General features: G+C 47.5%; 1 protein-coding gene across 1 annotated transcript in view; it reads right to left on the bottom strand.

Moving 5' to 3' along the window:
• Positions 1-15,000, bottom strand: part of LOC310771517 (laminin subunit alpha-5-like) — a gene marked incomplete at both ends in the record, with an annotated part of 24,779 nt that overhangs the window by 7,909 nt on the left and 1,870 nt on the right. The window contains 11 exons of the mRNA XM_083664113.1: positions 3,089-3,281; positions 5,047-5,201; positions 5,785-5,917; positions 7,544-7,720; positions 8,507-8,738; positions 9,285-9,426; positions 10,035-10,167; positions 10,851-11,023; positions 11,470-11,604; positions 14,042-14,207; positions 14,306-14,315. Of these exons, the coding sequence (XP_083520239.1) occupies positions 3,089-3,281; positions 5,047-5,201; positions 5,785-5,917; positions 7,544-7,720; positions 8,507-8,738; positions 9,285-9,426; positions 10,035-10,167; positions 10,851-11,023; positions 11,470-11,604; positions 14,042-14,207; positions 14,306-14,315 (1,649 nt within the window). The remainder of the gene's footprint in view (positions 1-3,088; positions 3,282-5,046; positions 5,202-5,784; positions 5,918-7,543; positions 7,721-8,506; positions 8,739-9,284; positions 9,427-10,034; positions 10,168-10,850; positions 11,024-11,469; positions 11,605-14,041; positions 14,208-14,305; positions 14,316-15,000) is intronic.

The raw sequence follows: 15,000 nt of genomic DNA, 5'->3' as shown, positions 1-15,000 counted from the left end.
AAACACACTCAGACACACACTATACACACAGCTTTACACACAGCTTTACAAACACCTGACAGAGAGAGAGAAAACACACTCAGACACACACTATACACACAGCTTTACACACAGCTTTACAAACACCTGACAGAGAGAGAGAAAACACACTCAGACACACACTATACACACAGCTTTACACACAGCTTTACAAACACCTGACAGAGAGAGAGAAAACACACTCAGACACACACTATACACACACACTATACACTAGGGGTGGGGGAAAAAATCGATTCACCTAAGTATCGCGATTTTTAATGTCACGATTTTTTGAATCGATCTTTTATTCCAGAATCGATAATCGGCAAAAAAAAAAAAAAAATTTTTTTTTTTTTTTGGTGCTTGCAGTCAGGCCACTTACTGAACAGCAGGCCAGGCGCCGCCTACTGGTTTACTAGTGGTTTTATTACTTTATTAGTTAGTCTGAAGTAATAATTACACTTCAGGGTTAAAGTGGGTGCATCTCATTGTCAAATTGGGCTTCAAACGGCCCAAATTTCACGCGCGTCGGCCCATACCGGCCTGGCCTGCTTGGTATCTAATGCCCGGCCTGAATTATGATCCCAGTCCGCCCCTGTTTTTAACTACCGGTATATCGCCCAGCCCTACTCATGATATATAATATACAGTCTCTAGTGTATGATTAAACTTTTCCCATGTTCTAATCTAGTGTAAAAAAGCAAACAAACTGAAAAAATAAAAGAAAAAAATAAACAAAAATCGCAATAAATCGTAATATCGAATCGCAATAATCGTAGAATCGCAATACTTAAGAATCGCAATATAAATCGAATCGGCACCCAAGAATCGTGATAGTATCGAATCGGGAGATAAGTGAATCGCCACAGCCCTACTATACACACAGCTTTACAAACACCTGACAGAGAGAGAGAAAACACACTCAGACACACACTATACACACAGCTTTACACACAGCTTTACAAACACCTGACAGAGAGAGAGAAAACACACTCAGACACACACTATACACACAGCTTTACACACAGCTTTACAAACACCTGACAGAGAGAGAGAAAACACACTCAGACACACACTATACACACACACTATACACACAGCTTTACAAACACCTGACAGAGAGAGAGAAAACACACTCAGACACACACTATACACACAGCTTTACAAACCCCCTGGAGAGAGAAAACACACAGACACTATAGACCAGGGATGTCAGAGATACGGCCCGCGGTCCGGCCCGCGGGCAGGTTTCATCCGGCCCGCAAGATGTTTTGGAATATTAACACATTCACTGCCAGCCGTTTTTTTTTTACTGTAGGTAGCTTCTGCCAGAGGGTTTTTTTGAGGATTCTGGCTCATCTTTCAAGACCCGAGGATTCTTTTCTGCTAAGATTTTGTGAACACACAATATCTCAAAAGAACTAATAGAATGTGTGCTTTCTCTGTCTAAAAGAGTTAGTTTGTAGAGTTAGTAGTTATGTAAGCATTAGCAGTTGAATACAGCATGGTTTCAGCGTCTGAAAAATTATTTTGAGATAAACTGCTTTTTGTGAAATTCGATAGAACAGTCACTTTAACCATTCATTTTTGGCATCAGTAAGACGTCAGACATCTAAACAATAGTTTTGAACAGTAATTTCCTCCATAACAGCAGGAAACACCCCTCTCATTCAAACTCCTCCCTCCGTGTGTGTTCTTCTTGGCTGCAGCGGGCGTGTCACAAGCTCGTTTCTGTTGCTCCTGTAACCTCGCGTCACCAGGCTCACTGCTTCTGCTGCTGCTGCCTGTCCGCTGTGCAAGTCTGGATCGGCTCGCTCGTTTCTTGTGGTTTGTGTTGAGAGCTTTGATGAAGCTTTTGCGATTCTGGTCTTATTTATGCTGCGTGTTTCAAAGTGTGTTCCACCCGTAATCTATTATGCAAATTTGCAATCCCGCACCGCCAGCAATCAGCGTGAAAACGAAAGCGTTTTCGCCATCCATTTTCATGAGAATGGCTTCCTCACACATGCTTTTTGCTTGCCTTCCTCTAGTCTGGGAGAGCACTGTCGCCACTTAGTGGGTCGGTGGAATGGGTTGTACATGTTCGGTGGCTTCAATAATTATATAAGAGATGTAAAAGGGTTAGATGCACATCCCACGGTCAAAAAAAAAAAAAAAAAAATTTTGACGTAAAAACACGTCATTGGCAGTCAACCGTTGGATTTAGTTTGACGTAAAAACACGTCATTGGCAGTGAACGTGTTAAAAAAATTTTTTTTTTTTTTTTTTTATTGAATTATTATTATTATTAAATTCGCACCCCATTATCATGAACTATGTGTGGCTAATAAGCAAGCTAAGAGTTCATTCATAAGTTAATTAACCTGCACTACAAGGAAGTATGTCATCAGGTGTAAACAAAGCCGCCATGATGCCACGCTGGAATTGAATCGCGCTTTCGGCTACCTACCAAAAAACAAAGGAATCAACAAGATGCTGTCGAAAAAGAGAAAGGTTGACTGTGTTACACAGGAAGTCATAACACAACTGGGTCAAGTGGGCGTGGCTACATAAGGTGAATAAATACACACAGCTTTACAAACAGCTGGTGTTACATAGTAGCTACAAACTGCTCTTAAAGTTATTCACAGCAGGAGCCTCATTGTACTGAATGCTTTGTGCACGTCGCTCACTTCTCTTTCTCTTTGTAAAAACATTCAGGTCACGTTCCTTCAAGACCGTTCCATCAAAATAATGATCAATAAATGACGGTCAGAGAAATAAGACGCTGACATTTGCACCGTGTATTTTTGCTTGCTTGGAATTGTTGATGGTCTAATTGAATTGGATCGTTTATTCTACTGATGCACTCAATGTCAAATAATCTGGATTAATGGTTAATAATCCCCAACATTTTCATATAAATCAGTCTTGTTTTGTGCGTCTCACTGCTCCGACTCGACAGTGATCCAACCTATATACAGTTCATAAAGCCATCAGATATTAGCAGCCAAATCCAGCCACCTGTTGTAATAAATTCACTTCCTGGTACCCGGGTCATGTGACCTTTCATGGCGTGTGACCTCACCGTGTGCCACTGCTGGTCGTTGTACTTCCTGCGGCTGCGCAGGCTGACCTTCCTCTTGCCTCCATCCAGCAGCAGCAGCAGGTGGCCCTCTGACATCACGAGTGACATCACGGCGGCGCCGTGCGGGCCGCCGGCCGCGTACAGAACCACGCCGTCAGTAGAGTTGATCCTCAGAGCCATGGAGATGTGAGGCCTGCCGGGAGAGGAGGGGAGGGGGAGAGAGTTCTCAACGGGCCTGAACATTCAAACCCGACCCGAAACTAGGGTCAGGTACCAAAACCTCTATGGTACTACCGCTACCGTCCTGAGACGTTAAACCGAGGTCCTGACTCTCTGTGGTCATTAAAGGGACAGTTCGGCTTGTTTGAAGTGGGGTCCTATGAGGTACTTGCATACAGTCAGTGTACTACATGCACTGGAATGCAGCCGGCCGGCACCAGGCGAGTAGGGCTGTCTGCTGCGTGTGAAGGGGGCCATGAGCAAAAACGTACAAAACAACAGAAAAAATACATAACATGGTTCCATACTGCTCACCTGGTGTAATGCAAGTCTCCACAAGCCCTGAGATGCCAAGTTGAAAATATGTCATTTCCACCCTGTTTTGAGCTGAAATCGTCTCTGTAGCCAGGTGAGGCAGCAGGTGAGGCAGCAGGTGAGGCAGCAGGTGAGGCAGCAGGTGAGGCAGCAGGTGGGGGGGCTGATGAGGCTGCTGCACCTGCTGGCTACAGTGAAGATTTCAGCTGTAAATGATGTCTTTTCATGTCAATTTGGCATCTCAGGGCTTGTGGAGACTTGGATTATTCCAGGTGAGCAGGATGGAAGCATTTTATGTATTTTTCTAATCTTGTTTTGTACCTTTTTGCTCGTGGCTCCTTCACACTCAGCAGACAGCTCTACTCGCCTGACGTGGCCGGTCTCCATTTCTCCAAACTGGGACCACGCTGGTTGCATTCTACTGTGTGTAGCACACTGACTGTATGCTCTACTGTGTGTAGCACACTGACTGTATGCTCTACTGTGTGTAGCACACTGACTGTATGCTCTACTGTGTGTAGCACACTGACTGTATGCTCTACTGTGTGTAGCACACTGACTGTATGCTCTACTGTGTGTAGCACACTGACTGTATGCAAGTGCACCATCTGATTTCACAAAGTAATAGTTGTTCCAGGACCCCGCCCCCGAACTCTTTTGATTGGTCACCATGATTGCTTCTTCCTGGAAAGTCCCACACAGGCCTTCCTTCAATCATGCCCACCTAATCATCCCTCGTTACCTAATTGGCACATTCAGTCCTGAGAGATACACAGACAGAAGGAGAGACAGACAGACAGACAGAGGGAGAGACAGACAGACAGACAGAGGGAGAGACAGACAGACAGACAGACAGAGGGAGAGACAGACAGAAGGAGAGACAGACAGACAGACAGAGGGAGAGACAGACAGAAGGAGAGACAGACAGACAGACAGAGGGAGAGACAGACAGAGATACAGACAGACAGACAGACAGAGGGAGAGACAGACAGAAGGAGAGACAGACAGACAGACAGAGGGAGAGACAGACAGAGAGACAGACAGACAGAAGGAGAGACAGACAGAGGGAGAGACAGACAGACAGACAGACAGACAGACAGACAGACAGACAGACAGACAGACAGAAGGAGAGACAGACAGACAGACAGAAGGAGAGACAGACAGACAGACAGAGGGAGAGACAGACAGAGGGAGAGACAGACAGAAGGAGAGACAGACAGACAGACAGACAGACAGACAGAAGGAGAGACAGACAGACAGACAGAGGGAGAGACAGACAGAAGGAGAGACAGACAGACAGACAGAGGGAGAGACAGACAGAGAGACAGACAGACAGAAGGAGAGACAGACAGACAGACAGAGGGAGAGACAGACAGACAGACAGACAGACAGAGGGAGAGAGAGAGCGGTAGAGAGACACTCACACAGTGCTGAACGTGCTGGGCAGTGTGTCGTATCTGTGGTAGCTGTGTGTGGAGCCACTGAAGTGAGAAGCTCCAGGCTCCTGAGCTGCCTGCTCACCCCGACACGACCCTCTGGTGTTCCTGCTACGAGAGCCAGGCTGCTTCTTCTGCTTCCCCTGGAGAGAGAGAGAGGGGGGAGGGAGAGAGAGACATAGGGAGAGGGGGAAGGGATGGAGAGGGGAGAGAGAGAGAAACATGCGGAGAGAGAGGGGGAGGGATGGAGAGGGGGGAGAGAGGGGGGAGAGAGAGAGGGGGAGGGATGGAGAGGGGGGAGAGAGACGGGGGAGGGAGAGAGATGTGAGAGAGAGAGAGAGAAAAGGGGGAGAGAGGGGGGAGGGAGAGAGAAGGGGGAGAGAGGGGGGAGGGGGAGAGAGACATGGGGAGAGGGGGGAGAGAGAGGGGGAGGGAGAGAGAGAGGGGGAGAGAGAAGGGGGAGAGAGAGAGAGATGGGAGAGAGAGAGGGAGGAGGGGCAGAAGGGAGAGAGAGAGGGGGAGAGAGGGGAGGGAGAGAGAGGGATGAGGGAGAGAGAGAGGGAGAGTAGCACGAGAGAGGGGGAGAGGGGGGAGGGAAAGAGAACAGGAGCGAGTGAGAGAGTATTGTTAGGTTTTTTGCAGTTTAGGTGGTTCAGTTAGTCTCTGCTAAGTGTGTGTGTGTGTGTGTGTGTGTGTGTGTGTGTGTGTGTGTGCGTGTGCACGTACCTTGTGGTTCTTGCCGTGTCTGGGCGGAGCAGCTAGGATCTGCTGGGGCTTCTTGGCAGCAGGACAGTCCAGAGGAACATTGACGTTCTCCTTGGCTTTGATCAGGTTCTGAACCATCTGAGGACTCGTCTCCCTGAGGGACCACACACACGCCAAGAGACTCACTTTAGAGGTCAACTCTTCTCAGTGAATGAGCAGATTCCACTGTCTGTCTATGGAGTTAACTAGTGTTCAACTTTCACACCTTTTCAGGACTGAAAAGCTGTGAAGGACTGAAGAAAGGAGGACCGAAGAATTCGAATTTGTCCCTGAAAGAGTGAAGCTATATCTGCTTCTTTTTTTTTTTTTTTACTTATATTTTTTTCCCGATTTTTTATCCCATTTTTAACCCCATTAGTGCTAATTTAATTTATTTATCCTGGTTGCTACTCCACCCTCTGCCGATCTGGGGAGAGCCGAAACTGGCTCCATGCTTCCTCCGAGACATGGGCAGTTAGCCAGCCGCTTCTTTTCACCTGACAGGGGAAGCTTCACCGGTAGGACATAGCACGTGGGAGGATCACGCTATTCCAACCAGTTCCCCTCCCTCTGAACAGGCGCCCTTAACGACCAGAGGAGGAACCACATCAGCGACCAGGATATTGCATGTTTTGGTGAAGGGGGTTCCTATATGAAGGAAGCCCCCGGGAGGCACGGGGAGAACATGCAAACTCCACACAGAAAGGCCATTTTGATGACCCCACCCGGGCAGTGGGCACTCGAGGACATGCGGACGGGCACGCATTCCTTCAGCGTTCACAACGTCCCAGGTGGGAATCGAACCCAGGACCTTCGAGCTGTGAGGCGACAGCGTTTACCACTGTACCACCGTACCCCCTTATATATCTATATATATATAGATCTGCTTTTCTGATAACTCCTGTAGTGCAGTGCCTGTTCACCCTGCTCCTTGGGTCCCCAGTGTATTGTGTAGTTTGTAGTAGTGGTCTTGTACTCGCAGCTAAAGCGCAAATTATGCTCGAGCGAAATCGGCGGCGCTGACTGCGCCGAGGGGGTCCTGGGCGTCCTCTCGGCGCAGCTCGGCGTAGGGGGCGTGCAGCTCCTCAAACATGTGACTCTGCGCCGTCAATTCATTGTTGTGAGGAATGAGGAAATGCCATTTCCTCATTTAACGTGCTTGTCCCTCATCTAGCAAAGCCTTCTGCCGAAATGAGTTTTGAAATGGAGGGACAATAAAATGTTCCCCCACCGACATGATTGCAAGTTACCGGTATTAGTAAACGATAAAGTTTTGGACAAGTTATGTTCGAGTATGCACAGTCTCGCTGTCGCCACTCGGCGGCGGCAAGGCTCCAAGTCGTGGCTGCGCAAAACCATGCCGGGCGCTTAAGGCTTAACATGTGTGTGTGTGTGTGTGTGTGAGAGAGAGAGAGAGCAAGAGAGAGAGAGAGCAGGAAGACACTGGTTTCATAGCTAATGTTAGCCTAGCTTAATCTACATATGGCATTTCTAAACAAAAACAACTATCAATACCAACAGCCCTACTATTAAACACCATAGCCAGGGTGCTGTCTCACACATTGATAGTGGGCTCTTGATCTCTTCTGACCTGACTTGCTGTTCTAGATTTAGACTTGAGACTTGTGCCTGCAGACCTTAGACTGACTTTGGAGCAGAGTGGACTCGGTCACTCCTCTGTGTGTAAGAACAGGCCCTGCCCTGAGCTGAGCTGTGTTCTCAGCTGAGTTGTGGAGCTCACCTCTTGATGAACAGGTTGCTGATGCAGCCGGTCAGGTTGCCGGCCGTCTGGTCGGGTGTCCCTCCCAGGTAGACTCCGCCCGGCTGGGTCACCGCAGCTGACACAGCACGCCCGCCGCCTCCAGCCCGCCCGCCATCATTACCCTTCTCCAGCATGTCGTCCATGTACAGACGCATCCTGCAGGCAGGAAGCACAACACACACACGGCGGGTCAGACCCAGGGCTGCGGGAAGTGGGGGTGCTGCAGGTGCTGCAGCACCCTCTGCTGTTTTGTATTGGAATTGGATTGGAAAATATATATGATTAAAATGTGTTTTATATGTTTTATACTGCGATATTTAGGGTTTAGTTGAAGACTATGAGCAAAGCAAAGAGGGTGGAGATGTTATTTTTGACGTTTGGTTTATAATAATGAGATAATAAAATATAATAATAAGTTCAGTGTTTCTGCCTGTGTTGCTGTCTGTTGTAGTGACCTAAAGGGAGAGCAGGTGGTGACATGAAAATGAGTGAGAAACGGAGAAAATACTGAATAATGACATCACAACAGTCTAATCCTAATGTTAATTTAAAATGAGATATTCCTCTAAATATGGCTAAAAAAAAACATCCAAAAGTCCAAAAAACGGCCCAAATCAGCTTCGGCGCCAAAGGTCCCTTCCTTGCAGCACCCCCCTACTTAAAAAGACTTCCAGCGGCCCTGGTCAGAGCGGCCGGGAGACCACAGTCACAGCAAACTGCATCGGAATTAGATTCACCATTTAAAAGTGACCCGTAGTTTTTCAAAATGATTGAGAGCGCAACATTAAAACGGTTGATTAGATGTTTTTTCTCGGGTAAAGCACACCTCTAACTGCACACGACACATTTTGATCACAGTCGTAAATGAAAATGTGGCAGTACAATAATGTGAACAGGAACTGCCTGCTAGTTATGTGGTCTGAACACTCGTAGTGTTCGTACCCGTTGACGTTGTGGTACAGAGCGACGTAGTGGCTGTTGTCGTCGTTGTAAGTCTTCTGCGTTCGGATCTCGCTGTTTCCAGCGCGCACCACCACGTGACCCTTATCCAAAAAACACCTGGCACACTCCGTCCTGCAGGGGGCCGCGGTGAGCGGAGACGCCGCCACGGGGGAGAGATGGAGAGAGAAGAAAGGTAAGTGGAAAGACTCAGACAGGAAGACGTTTGATATTCCTTAATGAAAGCAAGACAGAGGATTAAATAATGTAAGTTGAGTAAAAAAAAAATCTAAATAACTTAAATTTCTATTCTTGGATAAAATATAACTTCTATGATCAGTATCTATTTATATCTATTTATGTCCATTTTACAAAACTTTCATGGCCTTGATTTTTTTCTCGAGCTTTCGAGCATTTCAAGGACCCGTAAGGAGCCACCCCCCCCTCACCCACCTGGACCTGGTGGTCCCTCCCCCCCTCACCCACCTGGACCTGGTGGTCCCTCCCCCCCTCACCCACCTGGGCCTGGTGTTCCCTCTCCCCCTCACCCACCTGGGCCTGGTGGTCCCCTCCCCCCCCCCTCACCCACCTGGGCCTGGTGGTCCCTCCCCCCCTCACCCACCTGGGCCTGGTGGTTCCTCCCCCCTCACCCACCTGGGCCTGGTGGTCCCTCCCCCCTCACCCACCTGGGCCTGGTGGTCCCTCCCCCCTCACCCACCTGGGCCTGGTGGTCCCTCCCCCCTCACCCACCTGGGCCTGGTGGTCCCCCCCCCTCACCCACCTGGGCCTGGTCGGTAGAACATGAGTCCAGCCTTCTGCTCGGTCCTGAAGCCGAAGCCGGCGTAGAAGTTGTTCCTGAGGCTGACGCTGGCTGGAGGAAGCTCCAGGTAGCTCTGCCCCGAGAAGTGAGCCTCCCGGGCCACCTGCACACACACAAAACACACACGCACACACACAGACACACACACACACACAACACACACACACACACACACACACACACACACACACACACACACAGGGGTCAGGACTTATCAGTGTGTGTGTTATTTTACTTGTATCTCTATGTGTAGCCTGGACAATTCACATTGCACTGCATTGCATTTGCAAAATGCAAATTTGTCGGCAATCTCTCAGTTCCATTTCTATCTCCAGGGGGCGTTACCAACGGGCGCAGTCCAAAACAAAGAACTTCCATTGATAAGAATAGACCACTACATCGTTCCATTGCAACAACAACAACAACGCGAGGCAAATCCGCCATTTTGGCCTGGAGGGGACTACCTCTGATTGGCTGTCAAGGTCTGATCAACGTACTGATGTTGTGCTTAGCGCAAGAAGGCTTTTCTTTCCCCCCCAGGCCAAAATGGTGGCAGCACTGTTGTCAGAAATCCACCATGAGATCAAAGAGACATCAAAAATGGATTTCTTTGCCAAGAGAGGAAGGAGCGAGGAAGACGAGGAGGAAGATGAGGATGAGGAGGGGGGATGTGACTATAATAAGGGTTGGATGGAGGAGGGGTGGTGGTACCAGCAGGTCGTTGGCACAGCCGTAGCTCACTCCAGAGCTCTTCATCCTCTTCAGGTCAATGTGAGAGTTCATGGCCTTCAGGTTCCTGAAGCAGCCCTTCAGAGAACCCTGCTTAGAGAACAGAGCCTTCAGCCTGCACAGAGAGAGAGGAGGGGGGGGGGGAGAGAGAGAGAAAGGGAGAGGGGAGGGAGAGAGAGAGAGAGAGAAAGGGAGAGAAAGGGAGAGGGGAGGGAGAGAGAGAGAGGGAGAGAAAGGGAGAGGGGAGGGAGAGAGAGAGGGAGAGAAAGGGAGAGAGGGGGGAGAGAGAGAGGGAGAGAAAGGGAGAGGGGAGGGAGAGAGAGAGGGAGAGAAAGGGAGAGGGGGGGGGAGAGAGAGGGAGAGAAAGGGAGAGGGGAGGGAGAGAGAGAGAGGGGGGGGAGAGAGAGGGAGAGAAAGGGAGAGGGGAGGGAGAGAGAGAGAGAGAGAGAGGGGGGGGAGAGAGAGAGAGAAAGGGAGAGAGAGAGGGAGAGAAAGGGAGAGGGGGAGGGAGAGAGAGAGAGAGAGAGGGGGGAGAGAGAGAGAGAAGGAGAGAGGGGGGAGAGAAAGACGAGGGGGGGGTGTTAGTATGACGGAGATTATTCTGAAAACGCAGCCGCAGCTGAAACGCTTGTGTGGCCGGAGAACGCCTTTCATTTTAAAACCATGCGGCGTGTGCGTATGTGTGTGTGCGTGCGTGTGTGTGTGCGTGTGCGTGCGTATGTGTGTGTGCGTGTGTGTGTGTGTGTGTGTGTGTGCATGTGCGTGTGTGTGTCCGTGTGTGTGCGTGTGCGTGCATGCGGCGTGTGCGCGTCCTGCTCACTTGTCAGGCATCTGTCCTCTGGTACTCCTCCCAGGTAGTAGGTGCCGGTGAAGGGGGGGATGCTCTCAGTGAACTGGTGCTGGTAAAGGGATTTGCGGTTGTTTCTCACCACAACCTGCTGCTTCCCCGTGCGCAGGATGATGATCTCCAGCTACACCAGTGGAAAAAACAACACCAGAATTAGTAAGAACTCTTGTGCAGACAGGCAGACGACAGACAGAAAGACAGACAGGCAGACAGACAGACAGACAGACAGACAGACAGACAGGCAGACAGACAGGCAGACAGACAGACAGGCAGACAGACAGGCAGACAGACAGACAGCAGACAGACAGACAGGCAGACAGACAGGCAGACAGACAGACAGACAGACAGACAGACAGACAGGCAGACAGACAGACAGACACACAGACAGACAGACAGGCAGACAGACAGGCAGACACACAGACAGGCAGACAGACAGCCAGACAGACAGACAGACAGACAGACAGACAGACAGACAGACAGACAGACAGGCAGACAGACAGACAGACAGACAGACAGACAGACAGACAGACAGACAGGCAGACAGACAGACAGACAGACAGACAGACTCACATTTTTGGTTTCGGCGTCACTGATCCTGAGGTTTGCGGGATCGGGGTCTTTGGGCTCCAGCTCGATCAGATCACCAGTGAAGTCATAGAAGACCTTCAGTCTGCCCTGACGCACCGCCAGGCACAGGAACTGGTCCTGAGAGAGGGAGAGAGAGGGGGGAGAGGGAGGGAGGGAGGGAGAAAGAGAGAGAAAGAGGAGGGAGAAAGAGAGAGAGACACAGAAAGGGGGAGGGAGAAAGAGAGAGGGAGAAAGAGAGAGGGCGAAGGAAAACATTATGAGTGAATGTTATAGTGAAACTATAGATGTATGATGATTGTATCTATACGTCTGTACATGTAATGTGATATTCACAATGGACATCGCATAATAAATATCACATTACATGAATGATTCTACAAAACATGAATGAATGAATGAAGAAAGGAAAGAATTAATTAGTGAGTGAGTGAATGTTGTGAAAGGAATCTATATATACATTATGTATAATGAATCTATACATTATGTATAATGAATCTATATATACATTATGTATAATGAATCTATATATACATTATGTATAATGAATCTATACATTATGTATAATGAATCTATATATACATTATGTATAATGAATCTATATATACATTATGTATAATGAATCTATATATACATTATGTATAATGAATCTATATATACATTATTTATAAACGGCTCTCTCAAATCAAGCAATCTGATTGGTTCACAGCCATTGTATAATTCCAGTAACCGAGTTCAATAACCATGGCCATGGGTTATTGGTTGCCATGGCAACTCTCTTACTAAAAGGCAGCGCTGCCTCGAGCTCCGTGTTGGGCTTTCCAGAAAGCTCTCAGCTTCTCAGCAAGCGCCAGGATTGGCCAATGTCAACTTCAGTCTCAGAACGATCCAATCAAATGACCCGCACGTCTATCTTCTTGCTAGAGGTCCGCCTTACAGTAGTGTCAAAACAAAAAGCTACTCGTCTTGCAGCCAGACGCATGATGGCGCAACTCTCTTAGGCTTTGGTTACCTCAAAAACAAAATGGCGGAGACAGTTTTCAGATCCTTGTGAATCGATCTTCGCATTATAACTTTACTAATACTTCGCAGAAAATGATGTTTTGTACAAGATAGACGCGGGCTAATGTCTTAACCCCTCTCTCGCGCGCCCTCACTCTTAACCCCGCATTTCTAAATAAGACGTAACGTTACTTGGTGTCGGCATACGGCTCTGGTTGTCGGCCTTGCAAAAAGCTCTCAGCAAGCGCCAGGATTGGCCAATGTCGACTTCAGTCTCCAGAACGATCCAATCAAATCACCCGCACGTCTATCTTCTTGCTAGAGGTCCCGCCTTACAGTAGTGTTTCAACTGACTCTATCAGAATAAAATGCCAGTCGGACTTATAGTATTATTATTATTATATTATTATACTTGGAAACCGTTTTATAAAAGCAATATAGCACTCGAGCAGCGTGTGTTGTGGAATATATCCCGCTGATAAGCTTATAACAGCTTATCAGCGGATATATTCTCCACAACACACTTGCTCTCGTGTTATATTGCTTAAGTATAATGAACGTTGGAAATACAACTTTGGATGAATAATTCCACAGTGGAGTGATGTACCGTGAAGCCTCAATTAATAGCCCGGGTTGTTTATTATAATGTAGCCAGACCCCGCCTCTATATGGGACCTGCGGCAAATTGGGATGGTTTAATTCTCTTTGCACAAAATTCTTGCTCAGCAAAGATTGGAAATAGTATCAAACTGTTGATTTAAACCAGTATGAATATTACTTGGATTAAAAAATACAGTATAGAGATCTGCTTTGCCACCTGCTATTTGGCGTATCTTTTCTAGTACAGTAATAAATAAATACAGTCAAAAATTATACTCATAATTCTCAAACAAATTATTTACCCTAAACCTGTCGGATTTAGTGTTAAAAAAAAATCAGCAGAAACTAATAGAAAAGCTCAGAACGAAAATGTGCTGCTGTTGAACAAATTTCCACTTAAAGAGCACATCACTCAGCCGCGCCGCAATTAGTAATTAACAGTTGTACTGTATATTACTTTTATTATATGTATATTACGTCTTTCTGACAGAAGAATTGTTGCGGTGCAGGAATCTGTCAAGCCAGCTGGCGCTAGCAGCTCCCCGTCCCCGTCCCTGCTGTCACTCACCGAGGCGTACATTTCTTTAGCCTCCATCCGGATCATTTTGCGCGATCAGGTGACGCGCTCACATTCTACGGATCGCGGGTCGCAATATCGCTCAGCAAGTAAGTAAAAAAATAAAATTCAAAATACCCGGCGTCAAATTGAGACCCGCGTTTATTTACAAAATATGTAGCCAGACCCCACGTCTATATATGAGACCTGCGGCAATTTGGGACTCGAAATGTTAATTTGAATGTTTTACTTTTCATTTGAAAAGTTTTACGGTACTTAATTTAAGACATAAAATGTATACATAAATGAATGAACGAAGGAAGGAAGGAAGAAATAGAATAGATAGAATGAGATGGATGATGGATGAATGGATGGATGGATGAATGAAGGGACGTGTACCCCGTTCTGCAGCATCAGCATTATTCCATTGTGTGACAGCAGCCTGACTTCCTGTTCGAAGCGTTGCATTCTGGGGGAATCCCCTTTGATGACGATCTCAGCGTAGCCGGTGCCATCAAAGTACGCCGCGTCGTTCACCCACTGCTGAGTCAGCACAGGCTTGGCCCTGACACACAGCACAGAGACAACATTTATCTGCTGAGTCAGCACAGGCCTGGCCCTGACACACAGCACAGAGACAACATTTATCTGCTGAGTCAGCACAGGCCTGGCCCTGACACACAGCACAGAGACAACATTTATCTGCTGAGTCAGCACAGGCCTGCCCTGACACACAGCACAGAGACAACATTTATCTGCTGAGTCAGCACAGGCCTGGCCCTGACACACAGCACAGAGACAACATTTATCTGCTGAGTCAGCACAGGCTTGGCCCTGACACACAGCACAGAGACAAACATTTCATTCATTCATTCATTCATTCATTCATTCGTTATTCATTATTCGATAGTGATACCATTTTAGTCTTTAATGATACCACTATTGATATTTTTTATTTGGTGGACAGAAGAGACAACAATAAATGAATAACAGAACTGGTATTGCTTGAGTGAGTGAGTCTGTGACTGTTTTATTCTGAACAGAATTAAATTTGCCTTGCTTGGTTAGGCAATTCAATTCAATTCTTCTTTGTGTAGTTAATGGCGGTTGGCAGGCAATTCAATTGAATTCAAAAACTTGAATCGATGTATGTTTGTGCACCAGTGATTTGAGGTAGATGACGTGATTCTCGTCTCTCAAGACATACCGTCACGCTATAGGACCCGCCATGTCTCAATAGCAGCATCGATAAGCTCAGACCTTATTGATTCTCGGCTTTTGAGAAATGATCGAGCGATGCCTATCAATACTGGGTCTCCATCCCCATCCATAAATATATAATAATAATATCATATCGA

The sequence above is a fragment of the Poromitra crassiceps genome (genome assembly GCF_964638095.1).
Source record: "Poromitra crassiceps genome assembly, contig: HAP1_SCAFFOLD_734, whole genome shotgun sequence".
In the NCBI taxonomy this organism is placed as follows: Eukaryota; Metazoa; Chordata; class Actinopteri; order Beryciformes; family Melamphaidae; genus Poromitra; species Poromitra crassiceps.
The sequence above is the reverse complement of the archived record's forward strand: the minus strand, read 5'-3'. Positions and strand labels throughout refer to the sequence as shown.